At 35.8% G+C, this 23,983-nt stretch overlaps 1 protein-coding gene across 8 annotated transcripts in view; it reads left to right on the top strand.

Moving 5' to 3' along the window:
- Positions 1-23,983, top strand: part of METTL8 (methyltransferase 8, methylcytidine) — a 46,808-nt gene that overhangs the window by 614 nt on the left and 22,211 nt on the right. For 3 of the 8 annotated variants that reach the window (XR_006018252.1, XR_006018254.1, XR_006018253.1), the window contains exons 1-10: positions 5,104-5,190; positions 7,018-7,190; positions 9,525-9,616; positions 14,259-14,650; positions 15,230-15,279; positions 17,758-17,821; positions 18,154-18,293; positions 20,098-20,204; positions 20,301-20,366; positions 21,087-21,329. Coding sequence is in view for 5 of the 8 variants with exons in the window: in XM_042041405.1 (XP_041897339.1) it covers positions 7,027-7,190; positions 9,525-9,616; positions 14,259-14,650; positions 15,230-15,279; positions 17,758-17,821; positions 18,154-18,293; positions 20,098-20,204; positions 20,301-20,366; positions 21,087-21,274 (1,263 nt within the window). In the remaining 3 variants the exon portion in view is untranslated. Of the gene's footprint in view, positions 1-152; positions 266-994; positions 1,076-5,034; positions 5,191-7,017; positions 7,191-9,524; positions 9,617-14,258; positions 14,651-15,229; positions 15,280-17,757; positions 17,822-18,153; positions 18,294-20,097; positions 20,205-20,300; positions 20,367-21,086; positions 22,993-23,983 lie in introns of those variants that run through there. The other 5 variants (XM_042041407.1, XM_042041406.1, XM_042041409.1 and 2 more) reach the window with 4 other exon arrangements.

The following is a 23,983-nucleotide window of genomic DNA, read 5'->3' as shown; positions in this document are numbered from 1 at the left end:
CACCGGCCGCGAGCCTTTTTGGGTACGGCGGTGTGGGATTGAGTGTACCTGGATCTGGGGGGACGGTTAAGGGATTTGTTGAAAGCTTTTTAAAACTCCAAGGTCAACAGAAACTTTTTAAGACGTGTAACACTTCATTTTTGTATTTTTAGAGCTACCTCCCAAATGTTGTCGCAGTCATCAATCGCTACTTGCCGGCAGAGCAACTGAAGGCTGTAGACAGATTTGTTTCTCTTCCTTGCCAGAAACCAAGCGACCAAATGGGGTAATCAAAAGTTGCTGGTCTTTTGTGTGCCCATATCTGTTCTTCAGGATCTGAGCGGAACCTTGAATCATCACTAATACTTTAAGAATAGAGAAAGTCCTTTAAGTTTCTGCTGCTTTGCAGCTATTTCGTGAAGGTAGCTAAACACAAACTCGATTGTTGCAGTTGCTCCTTCAAAGAGCTGATTAGAGGAGTAAGTGGAGCTTACTGTGCGGTGGATTAGCAACATCGCCAGTGACTTCAGAGCTGGTAAGGCAAAGTCCACGTGGACATCCAGAGTCCTGCAAGAATGTAAATGGATGAAGTTCTTGAATATAAATTGTAGACAAGTAGTAAAATTCATGTTGCCCTATCCCAATTCTCATAATCTTTAATAAACCCATAGTTTGTGTTGAGACAAATCATCTTTTGTTAGGCAATACAGTTAAATATTCAGCATTTTGTAGATAATCTGGTTAAAAACAGTTTAAGTGATTGCATTTGGAGGTTTAGATGTATCTTCACTGTGCAAGTATATATGTATGCATACACGTAAAGTCTCAACAGCTCTTTTTTTCCTTTCCCTCCTTCCTGTGTAAGTAGCAGCCAGCAGAGGGTGTGCAGGGTAACGAGGAACCCTTCTTTGATTATTCAAGTAAATATTTCCAGTAAATCAGCAGGGTTTATCTCCCCTTCTCTCCCTCTACCATTGCATAAACTCTTTCCTCTTTGCTCGACTATTTTTAACAGGCTACCTCGCAGCTTGTGGAAGAACAGGCACTTCTCTCTCAGCACATGTCTATGTGATTAAAATTATATCTGGTGGGGCAGGTTTGTTTGTTTTTATCTGCTTTGCTTTTCAACTAATTTTAACTTTGTTGTCTCTATAGGAATCAGAATAAATCAAAATAATTTTTCTTTTGTTTTTCTTTTCCCCTGGGAGGCAGTGCTCTGCAGCAGTTTTACTGAGGTTGCTGTATGCTCACAGGGAGGTTTGCATCATTCCCGGTGCACGAGAAAGAAAAGCAGTTGAAATTTTTATATCTGCTGAGTTTGAAAAATTGTGAAATACCCTGTTGTTTCAAATGTGCAACATTTTTTGGATGTATATAATTGAAAAACTAATTATGAAGCCCCAAGAGGGCATGATTAGTCATTTGGCCAAATAGAATAAAGCACTCAGTTAATGAATGAGTCTGGTTGACAGTGAAGTCACCCCCACCTCCACCCAGATTGGAAATATTAAGAAATATTAATATGTATGTAGTTTAAAAATAACCACTGGTAATTTGTAGTTATATCTTCTGTGTCACCATTATCTTGAAATTTTTTTTCCTTTATGTCCCTGATTGCCACTTGCATCTGTTTTGTGTAAGGTGTTTTGAGTTTCGGTAGTGTTTGGTGGTGATAATACAGATTAGGAAGGCTTTACAGGAGAGCATTGGGAATTAATGGTCAAATATTGTCTAGATAAGCTTCTAGGTACCAAGCAGAAGTAATTGTATGAAGTTAATAGTTTTCAAAATACTTTTCTGTCTAGGAGTGTCACAAAAACTGCGCATACTATTCCTAATATCGGCTATATTTTTCTTTATAAGAGAGACTCTACAAGTAGGTTTAATGATTGGAGATGGAAGAAGTTGTTAGATTTGTAGTTGGAGATCAGTCAAATGTCAAAATATTTTCATCCAGTAAATACATAAAATTAGGTTCTTGGACAAAAGTAACAGGTTATTTCTATTCTTTTTGTTTTGTTTTTTTTTCCTCTGACATCCCTCTCAGAACTGATGCTTTTAAAGAATTTTACTCATCAGTTAAGTGGTTTACATATGTTTTGGGGTGTAATTCACTGTTAGAAATCTTAGAGCAGTTCTTTTCTCCTGTATCTAATTTTTCTTCTGTGGGTATGACTGCTCAGGGTTTTAAAGCCTACATCAATTAATTTAATGCCAACATCAGGTCTGGCTAGCAGTGGATGTATGTACGTTCTTCTGCATATTCACCTGCATAAAGCTGTACTAAAGATGCTGTGTTAGCTTGTTTGTGGAGGGAAGGGGTTTTAAGGCTGTTTCTTAAAATTTCTCAATTAAACTGAGGACCTGATCTGTACTTGTAACAGTGACAAAATTGTAAAGTGTAAAAGGCAGTGCTCCACAGAGAAATTAAGACTTCCATGTTGCTCTTCAACATGGTTATCAAGTGCATTGTTTCTTTGAAAGTTTTTTTCTGAAAAATAGTTATGCTGCCACAAAATTTAGTAATTTTTAATGTAATTCAGTTTTATGTTAATTTCCTTAAAGATGAAAGTTGAATTGTTTTGATTAATAATCAAACTTAAAATATTCCTGACTGTGACTCTGAACGAGGAAAGAACTCCTAATTCTTTTAGACAACATTTCTTGCTGTCATAACTTCAGGGTATGATCATCTTACCTGATAACAAGAAAGGGTGTTTGCCTGTTTCATTAACAAACTTCAGCTGAACAATTGAGCAATGACTCGCTTCAGAAAATCTGATTTAGGCTTACAAGTGATCTAATGCTTTTTGAACTTTTAGTAGCCCTGTTGCCCACTAATCTCGTGATCTGTGGATGACGTTTAACTCTCAGGGATATACATGCATGTCTCAAGGGAGTTCCTTCACATTTAGCATTGAATGCAGCAGTAAACTTCCTCACCTACCCTACTTACCTTGCATTTTCAGAATTTATCCACTGAAATTGTTCAATTATCACTCAAAGGCTCACTTTTTCAAAGAAGGAGTTGCATATCTGGATTTTACTGATGTAAGATCATCTTAGTCATCTGACTATAGTTCCCATCTGCGCATCTTTTCATGTTCTTATTGAGATATTTAGAAAGCCAAGAAAAATTATGTGACTAGCCTAGCAGCTGAATCATTGTGTTTTATGGTGAATATCAATGCTGGCACAGGAAATGCAAGATACTAACTCAGGTCTTTTCAAATGACAGAGGGAGGAAGAGGATTTGTAAACAGTTTGCAATGTAATAATGGAATCTTTGTCCAAGCATTTCTGTAATTTAGTAATAATAATTTTCGATTGTGGTTTGGGGTTTTGGAGGACTTTCTATTTGTTTTTATTTTCAAGAATTTTATTTTTCATTGCCTTTATGTAAATTACACGTTTTGCAGAAATTGTCATGATATCTTAATTTTCATGTCTCATAATTATTATTTCATTATATCCCATATATGTTAATAATTATAGATTATATTATGAAAAATGCATACATATTTTCAAATAAAAACCATGAACAACTTGTAGTAATTGAAGTATAAATTGGAATTGTTTTAGCTGCTGAGCCACATTTTTTTAAAAAAGCCATAATAAACTCATTAACATTAGAAGAAGTTTTGATTTCTTTAATAGGCCTAAATGTTACATTTTCACTGTATGGCAGTGCTTCCATGTCTTGGTAACATTGCAGTCTCAACAGCCAAAATTAACAGTGGTTTTATTTGGCATTGTCAGCCATAAGGCAAGCTCCATTTTATTTAATCTTTGACAAATAAAAAGAAATTTTAATCTTTTTTCCTTTTTTTTCTCCTTTAGGCTTAAAATGAATAAACAATGCCTTTTTTAAAGCATGACTCATTCAAAAGTACATGTTAAATGAGGAATTGTTCATTTAATTAAAGTGATTCCTTTGCCAGTCTTTGTATTGATGTGTACAGATTAACAATTTTCAATTCACAGTACAAGACTTGTCAACTAGTACTGTTTTCCTTGAGATAAAAATCTTTGTTTTGCAATCAATTTGCTCAGAATGTTTTCTAGTAGTGTTTTGTGCCTGTTCTTTTGTAACTACGTTTTGTGTTTCCAGTGCATTAAATTTGTCTGTGTGGTTTTTACAGAAGCAGCATTGGGGGGAAAAAAAAAAAAGAGGAAAAAGGCGGGAAAAATAGGACTTAGAATAATTTTTAAAGTCATGCAGAGCATTTAAGGAAAAAAGAACAAAAGCCCATTAGGATAAAAGTAGCAGGAGGGGTATTTCATTTTACTCGTCTCATAGAAAGCCTACATAAACAATATGCAAAAAACCCCACCAAAAATGCTGGCACTAGCTGCACACACTTGTTAACTTTTATAGATCCTTTATGAAGATATTCCAAATAAGGTAAAATATAGCAATATAAGACAAAATAATACATGTAATAGAAAAATCTGAATCACTTTATGATTTGCATTAGTAGAAGTTAACATGTATAACCATTAGACTTCAAAGACAGCATTGAACAGGGATCTGGAGAATACATGGCAGGAATTTTGGAAAGCTTTATGTGCATTATGTTTACACTTAAAGAAAGATAATATAATTTCCTATTTAAAAGCATAAAACCACAGTCACAGTTCCATTTGAAGAAAATGAGTGGGGTGAAAAATGTCAATTTTGCTGACAGTATGTCCCCACTAGAAGAAGTGGTTTCTTTACTGATCATTTCTTGCTTGCGTTCATACAATATCAAACTTGGGTTATTGTTTTACTGCGTACTTCTTTTCTTTTGCCTGCCTGATAGGACTTTGAAATGATACCAAATAATTTACCTTTCAACTGGTTTCATTCCAGTAGCCTACTTTGGGATTATTTGGGCTTTCAGCACACTGAAGGGGTGTTGGCATTTTCTAAAAAGCATTTGAATTGATATTTTAGTAAATCATTTTGGTAAATCTGATACCAGTTCTTGATTATTTGACCAGTCTCTCATGTAAGTGACATAAATAATTAGGTTACTACAAAACTGTAATTTGAGTTAAATGTGTTTTCAGGTCTCTCAACACAATAAACTTCCTTACAAGGCTTTCTGCTTTATATCTGAGGAAAAGCAAGATGCAACACAGGCACCAAAGTAGTAGACGACCAGCGGTTCCACTCGGATCACGGATTTTAACTGATCCTTCTAAGGTCTTTGAGCATAACATGTGGTAAGATGTTTCTTCAAGGCTGATTTTCATATAATTTTGTATACTGTTTACTCTGACGAATGATGGTGTGGGTGTATAAAACAAGGTACTGCCAGAACAGACACCTGAAGGTAGCACTAGAGGAAACTTGAGACTGTCAGAAGTAATCTGACAGTTACGAGCTCTCAGTGATTCGCGTTAAAAGCTGCCAAGCAAATAGTTAGTCAAGGAGTGAAAGGCAAAATGTTGTTATAGATCAGTAATCAATTAGGAGATAGAAAATGTAGAGATAAGATAGTTCATGTTATTTATAACAGCAGAAAGTTGCTAGTTACGTACAATAACATTGCATGCTGGCACCCTAGTCTAAAACTGACATCATTTTGGAAGGTACGTGTAAATTACTCATATTCTTCTAAAGGTGTACTGAAGATGTTACAGATAATTCAACAGAAATTTTCACACACTGTGCAATTATCAAAAAAAGTAAATTGAATTTTAACATAAAGAAGAGATGTAATAGCAAAGAAAACATCAATGTGTACATGCTGACAAGAATAAGAATTGCCCTGATTTGCAGCATCTCCATCTCTAAAAGGTATTTTTGTGGTTAATGGATACTCAGAAAAGAGTGAGATTCAAGACAGTGGGAAAAATTATATTGAAAAGCCTAAGATTTTTGACTGTGGAATGGAGAAGAACACAAAACAGCAAGTGATATAGGAAATGTTAGAAGGATAGAAGAATATCTAAATTTGTTTAGGAAGTAGAATATCTGGTCTCCCAAATATCTATCTACCTGAGATATTTGGGAGACCAGAAATTTCTAGTCCTATAGTTCATAATAAACCCAAGGAATATTTGTTGAGAAGTGGTAAATTTAGAAGCTATACAAAAAATTACTTCTTACAAAATGTTAAATGTATTTTTGAATTCTGTCACCATTTTTGAAAGCAAAGGTTTAACAAAATTAGGAAAAGGATTGGATGTGGCTAACAATAACCAATGGGTAACATAACATAGGAGTAACATGACGCATTTCAGGACTTAAGCTTGCTTCATAGAAGTAATCTGCAATTTTACTTTTACTTTCCTCAGAGGTGTCCTCTGCTGTCAGCTGTCAGAGAAGTTACAAGACAAGCATTTGTTCTGAAATGAAGTTTCAACTTGCCAGGGCTTTTAAAATTACTAATTTTTTTATAATCTGTTTTATTGGTCCACTTTGCTTTTTAATCTAAATTATTTCAAAATATTCTCTATATCAAATTCTGATGAAGAAAATGTCTTAAGAATATGATACAGAAGATTGTCTTCTGGTTAATAAAGTAGTATATTTGTTACTCTTTTTAGTCTCTAAATTTGGGCTTAACTCATTAGTTAAGATACACAACCAGATCTGTCAGCTGTTAGTGTTTTCTAAACTAGATGTCCCCAAGCTGTGGTCTCCAGCACTTACCACTTTAAGGCCAAATTTGGAGTTAGCTATTCTTCTTGGTCAAAAAAGCTGGAAGCTGGCTGATTATTGTGTTAAGAGTGTAAAGTTTGTCTCTGTATTTCATAAATCTATATGCAGTGTAGTTCTGGAGCATCTTCCAGGCTCAGGGCTTCCTGCTATGTGGATGAATCCTTTACATGTGTAAATGCTGATGCAAATGTAGGCTATATAATCAAGGTAGGCAAAGATTTTAAGAAAAAGGCCACCCTTTTTCTGTAACATTTTTTCTTGATGAAACTCAGTTAATTCATTTGTTTTATAATTTCCTTAAAAAAATTGATCATGTGTAGCTTCAGTTTTTCCTGCTAGCCTTTGAAGACAGTTTAATACAAAGTTATCAAACTTTGATGCAGGTGGTTGGGATGGATTGTGAAGATGGAAGTGAAAGAAACAGGGTTGTTCAGGAAGTGGATCTTCAGATGAATCCATGTAGCTCAGATGGGAAAACAGGTGAAATTGAATTGAAGCAGAAGTCCATGGATGTTGTGATGGTCTTGATAAATCAAGAACCTGGCTATGATGTGGGGTAGGTCCTTGTTTCTGAATCTCACTGAACTGGCAGGGTTCTCACTAGGGACATAAGGAGAATTAGGATGAGTGGTGGTAGTGCTAAATAGATTATACAGGGTGACCATAAGATACTCATCTCCTCTAGCACTGATGTATGATGTCCTTTTGTTTTCCACTCATCATCTTTGGTAGTTCATACAGTGGCATTCTTTTTGTGTGAATTGGCAGAGAGACAAGAGCTACTACCATTGCTGCTAGAAATACTAAGTGAATTAAATTTGGGAACTAATGCTTTAGATGTTTGTTGTGGTGCTTTTCTGTCGTTTTGGGAGAGAAGTAATGAATGATGCTAGACATTGGAGCAAAAAATGCCTGCTTCTATTCAGGTCAGTAATTGACAGAGTTTTCACATTATCCCAGAGATAATTAAACCCTGTGTTAGCAAACAAGTTAGTGGAAAAGGACTAAGTTGAATAAGCAGAACTGAAAGCAGCATTGTTTGATCTCATATCAGGCCTGCTCATGTTAACAGTTCCTGGTGTGGTTAAAATGGATAGCTTGCTTTGCTGCTCTAAGTGTTCAGCTTAAAACAATTCTGTATTTAAACACTTCTGTGCTTAGAATTCTTATGTGTCTTGTGTTCCTACCAGCTTGTATTGCTGAAGGAGCTGCCTCATTTGAAGCATCCAAACTATGTAAATAGTTTGTGGGAGAGCTACACAATGTCCCTTCTTTTGTAGATTTTGATCAAGAAGTGCTGCAGCAGTATTGTTATTTGGGATCTACCTTATAGAAATTTCTACAAAAGTGCCAAAAGGTGCTCTATGACTTTCCAAGGAGGGGAAAAAAAAGGCGTTTAATGAAGATGGAGGGCTTCAGGCACCTTTAGTATTGTGTGTTGAGCCCCTAAGGGCTCTGACAGACATGCAATGATGGATGAAAATTGATCAGCTAAAGATTACACCGCAGCAAGTCATCGGTCAGAAGGGCTGCCTGTGTATTATTGCCATCTGAATAGTCCTTGGTTTCAGCTTGCTGGAATAGGCAAGGTCAAAACTGGTGATAACGGTGAGGGAAGCAAGTCTTTCCAAGAGGATGTCTGCCTAGTAATGCTTCGGTCATTTGGTTTTATTCTGCTGCAGTGTGTCTGTCAGAGCCATGACACTGCACAGGAACATTTGGTATATGAACAAATACAGGAAGGGGAGAGGCAACCTGCTGGGGACAATAATGAGAAATATTTCAGTAGAGAGGCGGAAATCAAGTCTGAGGCAAGCAGACAAATATATACCAATTAGTCTCCCACAATTAACAAAAGAGGAACAGTGAAGGTCTAAGAATTAAATTACCTATATGTCACCATGTACGGAAAAGGAAGATGCTCATTAGCTTTTAGAGACAATCAACTCTTTTCAAGTTGGCACCTTCTTCCTTTTCCCATAGTAACCAACGGAATTTTAGTAATGGGCTTTCAGTTAGTTGATTTCAGTAGGATTAGGATCTAATAGATGACTTGAATTATACTATCTAATTTAATCTGTTCAGACCGGAGAATTTGGAGGGACAGCTGACTGGCTTTTGAAAACATCCTGCAGCACATTTTTGGGCACCCCCCATTGTCTGATCCAAACCCAGAATCTGCAGGGAAGGCAGTTTAGTCATCAGGGTCAGATCTGGGCTTGGTTCTGTGACCATGGATTAACATAACATTTAGGTAACCACACAAATATAGATGGCATAGACTTTGGAAACATTGCAGCACTGCTTGACTTTTCTTACAAATGTCTCATTCAGGTTTTTTTAAAATGTTACCTATCTCTATTCCTCAGGAAAGTAAAATCCTGTTAATCAATTCCACCTGTTCCAGTTGAATAGGTGGATTATGCTTCCTGTTTCAGAAACAGCTGATTTCTTTGCTAGTCCTTAGTTCCCATCATAAGCACTATTAATGTGAGATGTTTCTTGCATTAGGGTGTTTGTTGGTAGGTCTGTTATTGTATTCAGTTAAATACAGTTCTAATGGGATACTCAAAATACATGCCTGTAAACACACTCAATTTGCAAGATATATGTAATCCGGTTATTAAGAAAAGAAATGCATTCTACTTCAGTCTCTTTGCAGTTGGGACATCTTAATCACTTGACTTTTACCTAATTAGTAATTAATTTTCATCTATCATACACTGAAACTTAGGTTTTAACTGTCAGTCTCGTTGTGGTCATTTGCTTGCACTCAAAATATAAAAAAAAAGTATTTGAGACAGTGTCGCTAATTCATGACTGTTTTTCCTGGGAAAAAATATTGTGAAAAACCCTACTGAAAAGCTGGGTCTTCAACTGCCTTCTGCAGGGACCACATGCAATGGTCACAAGAAGAAGAGGAGAATGCCAAGAAAAAAGCAACAGAGAACTCCCTTGTGAAAGTTCAATCAGAAGACCAAGGTAACAAATATTGAATGGTATAAAAATTCTTGTTTTAATGCTCTTTATTAAAACATTTGAAGATGCTGTAGAATTCAGGAAGACCCTTCTTATTTCTTTCTCTCGTCTAAATTTTTTGATTAGTTTTTGGGTTTTTTTCCCTTTGTTGCCTCAAAAGATCTCAAAGTATGTTTTTCTAACAATATAGTTACTTATTTGAACAATTTTGCAGTTGGAGTGGCAGTAGGCTCTATGTAAACAAGTACATCAGTATGGTGCAGTTGTTCTGAACCCTTTCACAGTCCTTCAGAATACAACTCCTACTACACAAGGCTTTTACAGGATCAAAGGGAATGAATTTGCATTCAGCTAGGGTACTAGGGATGAAGATTCCCATGTACAATATTCAAATGCTTTTTAGGGATTTGTGGACTATATAGAGAGCTTGTGTTTGTACATTGCACCATATTTCAGTTAACTGCCATGAAAGTTGCAGTGGTCCCAGCTGGTCCCAGCTTGCTGTCTGCCAGGCTGAACTGGGAGTGCTTCAGCAATCAATGTGTTCACTTTGTGTGGAGGGTGTTCCAATACATCCTGCACAGTCTGCTCTGTATGGGATTAAGGAGTTTTGTGCCTGTCTTCAGAAAGGAAATTTAGTGTGTTCTGGATTTCTGAAGAGTGATAGCTCTAGGTTCAAACTGGCAAACTAAACCATAGACTAAACTCTAGGATAGTTATGAATGCTAAAGCTGGAATATCAACTTGATAGTAGCGTAGAAGATTGGATTCTTAATTTGTTGTTCTGTTTGAAAGATATTCTGAAAGCAGTTACTTGGATGTCCTGTGCCTCAGTTTACGTAGCCTGTTGTGAATCTGTCAGATAGTGTCATTGTGATCCTATGCCTTGATGTAATTAAGGTACCTGTTGGAGTTTATTTGAATTACTTGAGAACGTGCCTTGCATTGTGTGCCCTTCACCACCTTGAATACTCTGGGATTGTCAGCCTGCCTTTCTCTGTTACCTCTCACACATTCTTTATCTACATGCAGGAGTACAATGTTTGTTTTTCAAAAATTACATCTAATATCTTCATTTGATCTATATAAAAAGCTGAAAAAGAGCTCGTAATTGAAAAGTAAGTTGTGTGACCATGTGGCTCATGGAACCTTTCATTCTTTCTCTACAATCAATTACAAGTTAGTTTGTGTTGGTGAGAAATGGAATAATCAGTCATTTGTCTATTGCCAAGAAATGCAAGAATCCAAGGACATCTCCTATGAATGCCCCTCTGTTTAGAACTTGAATAGGTGAGCATTGGTGATAGTGCTCCTTCAGAAAGCTTCAGCTTCATTCTGCAAGTGGAAGTACATTTTGGCCTATTTGTGTAAACAATGAACTAGACCAAGGCTAATGAGCAGATTATATTGGGGCCTTGAAAAATACAGTAAGGAGAAAAAAGACAAGACAGACTTCAACAATACTATTATATTACTAAAGTAGAATAGTCCTGGTGAGCCTTTTTAAAGCAAGAGAAGTTAAACCGAATGAACTCATGATACTACCTTTAGGAATTTGATTTACTTATTAGCATGTGCAATTTTGTCTCAGGCATGCTTGCTAGCATTGGAAGATTCTGTTATGGAGAAAAATTGATTGATAAAGTTGTTTTGGCAGGGGAGGGCTGGGGTTTTTTTTGTCTTGGAAGTTTATCTGTTTTTTAGTTATGTAATTTTTACATGCTTTGGCAAATTTAGTGGGTAGGCTAATTAAATACACAAAATGAAACAAAAATTTGATAATACTGCATACATGTTATTACACAGAGGTGCAGGAATGACCACTGCAACAATGCAGAGTAAAGTGTTCCTTCATTTGAACCCGTGTCATTCCTTACTAACACAATTTGAAAGGCTGACTTTAGGTACTGCTTTCCTTCAGAAAACTGGATGTGAATTTAAGTACAAGGGTTCTGAGCAGACTTGTAGGAAAGTGGTGACTACAGCAAGGGGTGATAATAATTTGAGAACCTTTTGAGTAGAAGGGTTTCTGTTTTTTATACTGAAACTGAGCAGTCTATAAATGTGCAACTTAAACTATTGAAATCTGATATATATATGACCTCAATCAACTCTGAACTTATAAAACAGGTCTGTACAATTACAATTACATGGCTGGGTCTTGCCCTTTAATAATACAACTGGATATATTAAATGTTAATTTTAAAACATTATGCAGATTTCTAGGACAAGGCATTCTGCCACCTCCTTACCACTTCCCACTGCCTGTCTGTGCCTCTAATGATAATTCTCAGCCTTGTTTATCTCTGAAAAGCTGTAGTGATTTAGGAAATAATATGTTAAGATTTAAAGAGAGTAGTAGGAGAAGTGCACCATGCATTTACTCTGTGCATTTATATTAAAAGAATTAATGTGTTGGTGTGAGTGAGAACAAAATAAGAAAGGCAACACATTATATGAGGTACACTTTTGCAGCAAGAGATGTCAGGGGTAGCAAGATAATTCTGCAAATGCTTTGGAAATAAGGGGGGGAAAGCAAGAAAAAAGGTTTGGTTTGGTACTTAGGAGGGATAAGGAAGGGAAAACCATCAGCAAAAGAGACATTGAAAAGCTGTAATTCTTATCTTTTTATCAGCCTTCCTTTGAAAGGGTTAGCTAGCTCCAGTCCAGTGGCTAGCACACTTAGTGCTAGTGAGAAGGAGGAAAGATTTTGTTCTTGAACTGAGAAAGAACAGGTTACAAAGTACATCCATAGAGTACATGGATGACTGGAAAAGCAGAAAAGAGAATATTTGCTTTTTTAAAAAGGGAGGTGGGAAAAAAGAAGAGTCAGATAATTAATTTCAGTTCCTGGGAAAATACTGGAAGAGTACATCCAGAACTTGCAGACATTGGGTTCAGAAGAACAAAGGAGATGAATACTGGCCAACAATCATTTTTTTCAAGAATAAATCATGTAAAATCAAGCTAATTTCCTTATTGGAGAAGGTTACAAGCCCTGGGGATAAGGGAAAAGCAGCAGATGTCCTGAAGTTTATCCTTAGTCAGGCTTCTGACTTGCTTTACTTGACATTTTCATAAGCAAGTTAGGCAAGCAAGAGCTAATGAAACTGCTTTTGGGTGAATGAATGCCTAGAGAGATCCTTTCAGAAGGGAAAGGATTTGTGCTGGGCAGAGGAGTGTTTTATTCTGTGTCCAGTTCTGCTTGGTATTTTCATTAGTGACCTCAGGAAACAGGAGACTTGAAGATGATGTTAAGGGAAGAGATGTTTCAAGTATGATGAAGGACAGAATTAAGATTTGGAAAGATCTGGACAAACAGTGGAAAAAAATAATCTGAAATATATAAATTTGCTAAAAATAAGTGCAGATTTCTTTGCTTCAGAAGAATCCATTGAAAAAACCTAGATTCTGGAACAATTGGTTTGGTAGTCATTTTGCAGAGGAAGATTGGAGAGTTGTGGTGAATCACTAGCTGAATCAGCAGTGTCATACTGTTGCAAAATGGCAAGCTGGGAGTTATAAACAGGATTACAACCTGTAAGCCTCATAAAATACTCCTTTTGCTCTGCACTGATAATGCCTTTGCCAGAATACAGCACCCAAAAGTAGTAAATCAATTGGAGAGAATCTAGAGAAGAAAAATTGAAATTATCAGAAGTCTAAAAATCAAAAAGAAGAGAGTTAGGTTTAGACAATCTAGAAAAGAGGTTGTTTATGGAGACATACTTCAAATATGTAAATAGGTGTTGCAAAGAGAAAAGAGAGTAATCTTTGCTTTATCTGCTTGGTCCCTAGCTGGGACAAGAATTGCTGGACCTAATTGCAAGATGGAAGTTTCTAGTTAGGTAGTGGAAAAGGTTTCCAACTGCATTGAAAATTAAGGACTGTGATATATTACTGAAGAAAGTTGTATGTGCAAAGTGGTATTTTAAGAATAAGTTGGACAGATCTTTGTGGAGAAGGGGTATGAACTCCCTGACTGCATGAAATCCCTTTCAGTCCCACTCTTTGACATTCTAACGCTCAGTTAGAATGTTTTGTGAATTAGAAGTTAACACAAAGGTCTACTGTAAGACTCTGACGTGTTTTGAAAGTAAGAAAGCCAGTATGTTCCTTCTGCATTGGTGAATGGTTAAGCGTGAATTACTGTCTATTTGCTATGCAGTAGCGTTTGTCAGTCCAGTTCACAGAACTGGAATTTTGTTTTAAGAGGTGATGAGGTACCAACAAATTTGCAATTGGTTATGGAATTTCATAAAGCATGACATAATTTCAATTTAATATTTCTTAAATAAGTGAAAAGATGCATTGCTTTTTTTATTTGAGCCATGAAAGCTTGTCTAAGGAACTTCAGATTGCTTATTTTGGTGGTGCTGTTCTATGATGTCACTAAATTTTTTTAAAAATGCAGTAAGCCTGTCTACCTCTTCCTAAGCGACATAAAATCTGATTAAACCTTCATAGGAGTTATTTTGAGCACAAGTTAAGGTAAGACAGAAAATCCATATGTTTTAATTTAAATGTACAATGTGTGGAATTATGGATTTTTAAACTGTATATTGAGGTCCAAATTATATGTTGCTTTAGAGTATATTCTAGCTGAGCTCATATTCACCAAGGTTTTGTTCTGTTTTAATTTCAGATAAATATGAGAAAGAAGCCAGTAAATATTGGAATGAATTTTACAAGACCCATAAAAATAGCTTTTTCAAGGATCGCAATTGGCTGTTTCTGGAGTTTCCAGAAATTCTTCCAGAAAAAAGGAGACATAAGTTCAAAATAGAAAAAATATCTTCAGAACACACAAAAATAAATAATAACAACAGTTTTTCATTTGAAAATGAAATGCTTAAAGAAGGAGAGAAATACTGGAGGAAAAATTATGGAGGTGGTTCTACTGCTGGACAAGGATGTGTATATAATGAAAATCAAGCAAAGGCTCTTACAGACAATCCTCAAGGTAAAAACTGTGGAGAAGAACTTGGCAAGCTAGAATCCTTCCCTGGTTGTGATGCCACGTACCGAATATTAGAGGTAATGCACTGCAAATGTTCTACCCATCATATACAGCTCCACTTAATTGCTCAAAAATCTGATAAAGACCCCTACTAAGTATCAAGAAAGGAAGCCTTTGGAATTTTACATACTACATTCATTTATGGCAGAAACTTTCAGAGAAACCTAGGATCTGTACTTGGTTTTCCCTTTAAAGTTTCTCCCAAATCAGAATAGGGCTAGATTGTCAGATTCCATTTTCATTGAAAGTCAGGTTTCTCATTTCCTAAGGAAAGGTGTGTGTTTAAGTGCTTTGTCTAAAAGTGCAAGTACTTGCTGCATTCCTGCCAAATGGTGAAATTGGACAGGAATATTGCATTTTCTTATGCAGTTTGAGAGATGGATTTTCTCTTAATTTTAGAAAGACATTGGGGAGAAATGGGATGATATAAATGAATCGTGAATGAGCTCGTGGTATGAGCTGTGTATACCTTTTCTGTCCAACATAGACTTGAAGTCTAATGGGTCCTACCTGCCAACTAATTTAAGACAAAAAAAACCAAAAAAAGGTTTTATTTGCTCATTTATTTCAACTTTATCTTTCTCTTCTGATTTTAGGTTGGTTGTGGAGCTGGAAACAGTGTCTTTCCTATTTTGAAAGTTTTATGGTACGTAATGTTGGATTTCCAAATATGAATGTTGTATTCACATCTTCATTTTCACCAAATGTTGGTGCTGGATCAGTGCTGCAGGAAGTGTTGAGTGAACCATTTTACAGCCCTAAAATTTTTACTGTGTCAGACCACAGATAATGTTGGCAGCATCAGTATAGGATACTCCTCAAATTGCTCCACCCTGGTCTTGGGGGGTCATATTTGCTGACAAAGTTTGTCTTCAGGTGCATTCAGGCTTATTTTTTTGTAGTTAATCTCAGGCAGATGAAGGAGTCTCTTGTTTTATGTATCACAGTAAAGCAACCAGGTATCTCTTCAAAAGGCTAAAATCAGAGACCATAGATAATGGCATGTGATCTACTGGAAAAAAGTTCTATTGTTTCTGAATTGGCTGGTATATTTGTCACATTACTTCAGGTTTTAGTGTCAAGGCACAAGTCCTGTATCACATTACTTAATTCATTGAAACATCTTAATCCATCTGGCTTCCAGTTTTAGAAAAATCTGTTATGACAGCTTGTCCTCCCATCCATGTAGGCAGGAAGGTTTTATAGAAAAGGCTATGTATGTATCAAGGGTTGAAATAGATTTATTTTTATTCATGTCTTTAAGAGCTTGGGAACAACACAATCCGTTATTCTATCAATGAATTTTGATTGCTAGTATCACACCTATACAAAAATACTCCATTTTGCAGATATGGAAACGCAGCAGGAGGAATTGAGTGATGCACCAGGGTCATACATGAAACCTCTAAGTGTTAGCAATGCATCTTCATCCCACACCAAATGCTTTGCTTTAGACAGCATGTAGTGAAAGGAGAGCCTGGTTTCATATGAAAACTTTGAAAGGAACACTATATAGAAAAAGATACCATGTGGCTGTATTGAAAAGGATGAGACAAACTTCTATGTTTTCCTCACAGGAGGCATTAGTCATAGATTGGCATTTCTGATAATTAAGACTCTACTCATAAGGTATTTTTCCTGGAGATCTCTATTCTTATGTAAATCCTTCACTCAATCATGTTGGTTGATACATTGAACAACTTGCTGGTTTGTCTTGTATATGACCTAATGGAAAGATCTCTTATCTCTTAGCAGGCTTGGCTTTATAGAACAGTTGGTTTTACTCTGAATTCAGTAATATAAAATTTTCCATTTTGGCAATTATATGCATATAAAATAATATATTTATATGCATATAATTATATGCATGTAAAAACAAGCCAGTGTTAAGCAAGGGTACCCTGGCTACAAAAGAAAATTTCACTTAGCTTAATAATGTAACTTTTAAACCTCTTCCCCCTCCCTCCCTTAAAATTTAAGTTAGTGCTTTTGAATACAGCGTGTCATGAAAACACCATCCGCATCAAGCCATGTCTTTGTCTTAAGTGGATTTTCTACATATTCTGCTCTAAAAAAATAAAAAAACCCCAATATTCTAACAAGTCTATTAGGTAATCAGCTTAACCTTTCCCAAGGGACTGGCTGGGTCCGAAGCCTGGCTGCTTGTCCTCGTTCATAATAAATATGTAAATTCGTCAATTCTCATGGTGGGCACAGAGCTGATAAAAGTTTTACTCAGCAACAAGTATGGAATATATTTTGTTCCAGAAGCATTCTCCTGTTGAGCCCTCAGAAGTCACTAACTTAGATGTGTGTGTATACTGTGAGATGTTATAGGCACTGGCAGAGTTTATTGATTCCCTTCTAAAGAAGCCATCTATGCAAAATCACAAATATATTTTTAATTAATTAAATTGATCATGAGGTCATCTCTCAGTGGATTTTGAGTAGCTTTCTCAGTTTATCTTAAATGAATTTTTCAGAGGTGAAAGAACTTCTCCCTAGAATTACTAGTATCTGATGAATGGTACAAGGAAATTTGCAGGCTTAGTCTTGGATAGGAAGGGAAGACAGTGCTAGAAGAAATTCTTCATCCTATCTAGAAAACAGGAGATAATGGAGGACAATAACCAATAATGCTTAATCAAATGAAAAGAACAGCAAGGTGATACATGGAAACCGAAACTTCTACAGAACTGGATGACTTTTGCAACACCCCATCCCTGCCCAAATCATATTGCTAATTAAACTGCATGCATGGGCTAATAATGCAGTGCTCCTGTAAGAAAATGCAACCTATTAATGTGCATTTATGCATTACAGCACCAGGACATTGTCATCAGTTCTGACAGCCCTCTGTGACCTTTTTTTTTCCTTTTGCCTCCTCCCTGACAAGGCTATAATTCTTTTTATACTAACTGCCTGTTGGTGTTCTTACTAATTTGTCTGCCCTATTGGTTCATTACAACCTATGTGGCTTTCCATGTGCTAGCCATCAATAAAGCATGCTTGATCAAACCTGTGGTGAACCCCAGAGGACCCTCTGAAGTTTCATGAACACTGATGTAGACTTTCATCTTTTACATTAATAATTTTTTAACTGATGTTGGTTTTGTTTTCCTAGCAATACACCTGGAACCTTTCTATACTGTTGTGATTTTGCTTCAGGAGCAGTGGAGCTGGTGAAGGTAATTCATGCACTCGCTTTAGAGTACCTTACAAGCCGGTAATTCAGGAGGCTGCCAGGAAGCCATCTTCATGAAAAAGAATGTGATGGCTTTGACAACTTTTAACTGAAGTTTTCAGTATTCCAAAGAACAAAGTCATACTGTATGCAGAGTGGAATGAATACCATCAGTGAGCTTGCTGCTCAGCTTGAATAAGATACCGGACAGAATAGGCTTTTATATGAGATGTTTTACAATGCAGAATAATTGAAGAAAAAATGTTTCTTGAGTCAGAGTAAACGTATTAACTACTACTGTTCTCTCTGTGCCTCTTTTCATCTTTTTCCTGACAGTCACATTCGTCCTACAATTCAGCCTGGTGTTCTGCCTTTGTTCATGATGTGTGTGATGATGCTTTACCCTATCCTTTTCCAGATGAGATCCTGGATGTCATTCTCCTTGTCTTTGTGCTCTCTACTATTCATCCTGACAGGTAAATGAAGACTAAAGGGCAAAGAAAACGGGTTAAATCTCTTTTTTAACTGGAGATTTTCAATAAAAGCAAAAGATGATGAATCTTTGTTATTTAATAAGCTACAATATATATAAAACAAGGTATTTTAAATGCTGTTTACCATTTTCAGGCTTCAGGAGAAAAGCTGGTCAGGCTAATTATAATTAGTGAGTCTCCAGCCTCCATCAAAATACAAGGGGTATATTGTAACTAAGTACACCTCTATTAGAAGTGACAGATTCAAAAAAATTGCAAATTAAAAAACCAGACTGACACACTGATTTAACACCTTACAGTATGTTGATATAGACTTAGATTGCTGATTTAGCCACATTCAAATGCTTACATGCAGGCCTTTTAAACTAGAATGCGTCCAGAATTTTGTAACTTGTTTGGATTAAGAACATTTGATCTAATTTTCATGTATGGTGTTATGCTGAGTACTGTTAGCCTTTGCTAATGCCTCTCAATGTCTGATGAACCAAATTTTATGACTGTTAAGGTTGGCTCATTGTGAAAATGCTCTTTTTTAATGGGAAAAATGTAAAACAGGGCATGTAAGTTTAACTTCTTGACTCTAACTAGGTTATATGAAGGGCAAGACATGCTGTTTGTGTGATAATACATTTATAACTTTAAGAATGTTATTAAAATGGGCTTGACATACAGAACAGTATTTGCCCAAGTCTGAGAACTGTTTTCCTGCTACTAGTGATTAGCTTCATACAGAATAACCTTCCCTGTAAAGGATATTTCTCCTTTCTTTTTATTCAGAGATGAGCACGAGTCACAAAAAGCCAGGGTCCAGGTTTCAAAAACAATTCAAGCAGGAGACTTCAGATCTCCATAACTCTCGTGATGCTGCCAGAAAGAAATTGGACAATAGTGGTTCATTCAATCACTTTGCCTGTAGAAGCAATAATCAGATGTTCTGTCAGAATTCCTGTGTATCTTTTCCTATTAGTCTTTCAAGAATACATTTGAGGGCTTTTGTGGTTGGTTTTCTTTTTTGTTGTTTGTTTGTTTGTGGGGTCTTTCTGTCATTGTTGGTTTTTGGTTTTTTGTTTGGGTTGTTTTTTTTTTTTCCCCAGGGCTGACATGGATGCTTTTGTGTACATGTGTGTGTATACACACATGAAGATTTTCATGTAATTATCTGTGTTGTGAGACCTGCTTTCCAAAGATGTGTTAGTCATCACTGCTATCTCATAGAATTAAAATGACTGCATAAAAGAAAATGTGATCCAGATTCATCTTACTCAGTATACATTTTTCCTGGAAACTTTGAAAGTGGGAAATGAAAAAGAAAACCAAGGGAATCATGATGCAGAACTTCCGTGCTTTGAAAAGATGGAAAATATATGTGAGAGGGACACATTTATATTCAGAAAATTGTTACTTAGTAATTTCTCTCTAGGCTGTTGTGTTTAGTTTTTGATAATTGCTACTCTGGTAGTCAGTTTTTAACACGGCTCAATTTTGCTGGAAGGCACCTCTAAAATTTGGTTGCAGAATTCAAAGTATTAAAGTTTCTTCAAGCTGTGTAATTAATGTCTTCTAGTTTGCTGGATGGGATTTCTCAAAGCAGTTTCACTTTTTGTGCGCATACACTTTTTCTGTGTGTGCAAAACTTCTGTTTATGTAGGCAGAGTGTGTAATTCTGTGCACAACTACCTGTATTGAAGAGTCTCTTATTCTTGGGTGGCGCTGCCTTTTTGGTCTGTGGCACCAAATTGCTTGCTTATGTTTGCAAACTTCACCAGTATCCCATCTATTTTCTAAGGATGCAAGGGGTTGTAAATAGGTTGGCTAAGCTACTGAAACCTGGAGGAATGTTGTTATTTCGAGACTATGGAAGATACGATACAGCTCAACTTCGCTTTAAAAAAGGTAATTTCTGGATGTTTTTGTTGTTCACTGTTCATTTTAGCTCTTTCTGGGAAAAAAAGTGACATGTCCTTTTTCGTTACTGCTCTAATTTCTTAGGTCATTGCTTGTCAGAAAATTTTTATGTAAGAGGAGATGGAACCAGAGTATATTTCTTTACCAAAGGTATGGAATGTTTTAGTTTCATAGAAAGGGTTGAGTGTTTCTCAATGTGTTTTGGATTATGAAAGCTCATCTTAAAACATAAATTTAAAGAAGGTTTTATTGGCTTTTTTTAATTCTCTGCTTTTAAAAAGCCCAAAGCTAACTGTTGTAAGGAAATAATTTCCTTTGTGTGCGCACTTGTTGCATTTGGGGTCCTGCAAGATTGCTTACAGACATCACTGGAAATTTCTCTTTAAGTATCCGGTGTCTAATTGTATGCTCAAATTTTATTATTTAAACATGCACATGATTTCTCTCTTAAAATTGAGATAAACATGCTTGGAAGGAGAGTCTGTAGCTATATATGGCATAAGAGTCTGGATTGTCATTTGTCAGGTGAAATAGCTTTATCTTGATAACACAGGAACAGTGACCAAATGGCATGCATTTGTTTACTCAACTATGGCATATTGAACACTGTGAAGAAAGGGTATCTATGGATCCTATGAGTAATGACTAATGTGGTTTGAGCCTCAACATAACCATTTTTACTGCAATGTAAATCAAGAGCTGTAAAAATGAATTTCTAACAAAAGCCTTCTTACAGGCAGTGTCCTTTATCTTTCAAATTGCAAAACAGATTTACTTCCATCTTTGGTTGAACTACAGGTTGGCAATTATTACATTCTACAAATGACTTTTTTTTTTTTATTTGCAATAATTCTTCATATGAAAAAATAGATGAGGTATGGAACATGTTCAACTTGGCTGGATTAACTGAAGTACAGAATTTAGTTGATCGGCGATTACAAGTAAACAGAAAGAAAAAAGTGAAAATGCAGCGAGTTTGGATACAGAGCAAGTTCCAGAAGCCGTTGCTATCTCTGCATTATCCTGAAGAAACCACCAAAAGGCACCCTTGTAAATAATTGTACTCCAGAAATGTGGTACAGAAATGAACTCCAGAAACTGAAGCAAATTTAAGTACGTATATTTCCCGTAAATGTTGTCTTAGCCACTGAAAAGTATAAAAAAGTTCAATAAATATATTGAACTGAAAACATTTTTCTGACTTTCTTTGTAAATATGTGTGAGAAAAATCTCCAGGGGAAAAGGCCATTTCTGACTTCTGCTTTATTTGTAATAATCTTTCATAACTGTGACCAGGCACTGTTTTACTCCTTTGAATATGAATAGTCAGTAAGTACCAAGTATATACCTCATTCCTGTTGAAATTCACAGTATGTAAAAAGTTTTAGTCTGGAGCATAGTTGTTTCAGAGATTTAGAATATCTGTTCTCACTATTACTACACTGTGTTAATTTCTGAGTCATGTCCTTTTCAACCACTGTGGGTCTTGCAACTGTATTTCCTCTTTGGAGGGAAATTTCTTGATGTGTAAATAATGAAGACAAAAATCTTTTTCTGATTTGCATGTAAGCTAATGTTTCACACTAGCTGCATGTGCTATATATACATATCAGATTACTCAGTGATTGGTGTCCTCCACTGTGACTGACTTACTATGCTGAAGTTTCCACATTTCATCTACATGCTCATAAGGAACATGCCAAATTCACGTACAATACATTATATTTAAAGTGCTCTAGGTTATAAGCTGAACATGTTTCTTGTAGAAAAGAATTAATAAAATGCCAAAACAGTGCCGAAGCCAAATAGTTAGTACTTGTCTGGATAAATACAAACATTATTTTTATGGTATGTTAGATATGCTAGAGGGAGGAGCAAAAACAGTAGTCCAGAGTACATTTTATTAGTATTGTTATGGGGTAATATAATCACACTAGAATGGTAATCTACCTGGCAGCTGAGATATTTTTGTTATTTACAGAAATAAGTTGCTTTCTTAGGGATTGGATATTAGAAAGAAAATGCAGTGTTTTTTATTGGCTGGGTGGGGATACAGTAAAGGACAGGAGTACACTAGTACTTCAAGTTCTTTTAAGAAGGAAACTGAAATGCAAACATTGTTTTCAAATGTAGAACATGATCCTGAGGCTGTTGAGCTGGGATTTAAAGATACCACTTTGCTATTTAAATATAATTTTAAATCACTTAGCTACAAGGAGGAGAGATCAAGAAACAGGTGAATGAATAAAATAAATCTCTTATTTCAACAACGGTAGGGGATGCATGTAATCTATAGCATGTAGTTTTGAGTGTCATTAATACAGTGACACTCAAAGTCTCTTTTCTTGCTTTTGTTTTGGTCTGAAGGGTAAATGTGTCCCAGCTGACAGCCCAGCCTGTTGGGTTTTTTTGCAATCTGTTAGTTGCCAAGCTAAGGAAGACTGATGGTCTTCTAGGAAGAAAACCCATGAATGAGTGATCTAAATTGGGATGCCAGGTAGCTTCATTCCCTTTAACCCAGATGTGTTTCAAGAATGAGGTGTAATAAGGGGTCTGATCCTGCATTTTTGATATATTCGAAACTCCCATTACAGGAAGATACTGTTAATGAATTAAGAGGCTTAGGAACCTTTGGTTAGCAATGGCATTATTGTAACCTGCAATAAAACTCTTGTGGTATAAATCAAAGTTTAAAACACAGCTGTGTTTCTTAAAACTGTAAGAGATTGTAACATCCTCATGAAAAATATAAATAAATATCTCCTTATATTTTAAATATGTTGCTACTCTGTTTTATTAATTGTGACTTTTGAATATACATAGCTCTTAGCTAGCACAAATCATTTTCACTTGTAGAATTTTCCAGGGGAGTGATGATGATAAGTTCTTGAGCGTCGTGCAGTTTTATTCATGTGTGTGACATAAAATTTTCCATATGTAGAGGCTAATGTAATGTTTGCTTTGGCACTCACAAAGATCTATTGATTCTGGCAGGATATGAATGTGCTATGTTGTTAGTTTAACAAAAGTGTGACATCACAAAAAAACGAACCCTGAATTTTGAATGGCCTTAAGCAAAATCGGCTGTTTCTCTTCCACAATTTGCAGCATAAGTATTGACTGCCTCTTTTAGAATAATGGTGCCTGACTTAGAGGTAATAAGATCAGTTACTATTTTAAGTGTAGAATATCCACTGTCTGAACAGTTGTAAGATTCAAAGAAGGGGGATATGGAAAAAGGCATCATTCCCATTAAGAACTTTTGAGTCTGAGTAGCACTTTCTGTATTTTGACTTCATGACATTTCAGTTTTCAAAAAGCTTAATCAAAGACGTATTTTTAAAATGCTTCCAAATTATCTGCATTAGGCAAGTAGGACTACTGAAATAAAAGAAGAAAAAGAGATGGAGACGTATATAGGAAAGGCAGTTTAAAACTGCTTATTGTTAATTAATTTCTGGATGAAATAAAAATTAGTTTATTAATATAGAAAAAGGCATTTAAGTTTCACTTTTGATATATGAAGTTAATTCTTTAATCAGATGTGTACGTAAAATTAATTTATACACATTCTACAAATACAAAACATTTTAATTTGTAATTGCAAATTTTTTTTAAGTTTTTGTGGAGTCTTTTTGATTGTTTCAGCGTGCCTTCCTAATGGCAATTAGAGAAAGGTAGTCTTGTTAGAATTGAGCTTTGGCTTCATTGGCTTTGGCTTGCTTTATGAGTACTGTGTATTTTTTGCCCAGCTCCACTGGTATTGC

This window comes from Corvus kubaryi, unplaced genomic scaffold (assembly GCF_017639235.1).
Source record: "Corvus kubaryi isolate FWS band 111438036 unplaced genomic scaffold, C.kubaryi_AGA036_p1.0 37396, whole genome shotgun sequence".
In the NCBI taxonomy this organism is placed as follows: Eukaryota; Metazoa; Chordata; class Aves; order Passeriformes; family Corvidae; genus Corvus; species Corvus kubaryi.
Note: the sequence above shows the minus strand (reverse complement) of the source record. Positions and strands in the feature narration are given on the sequence as shown.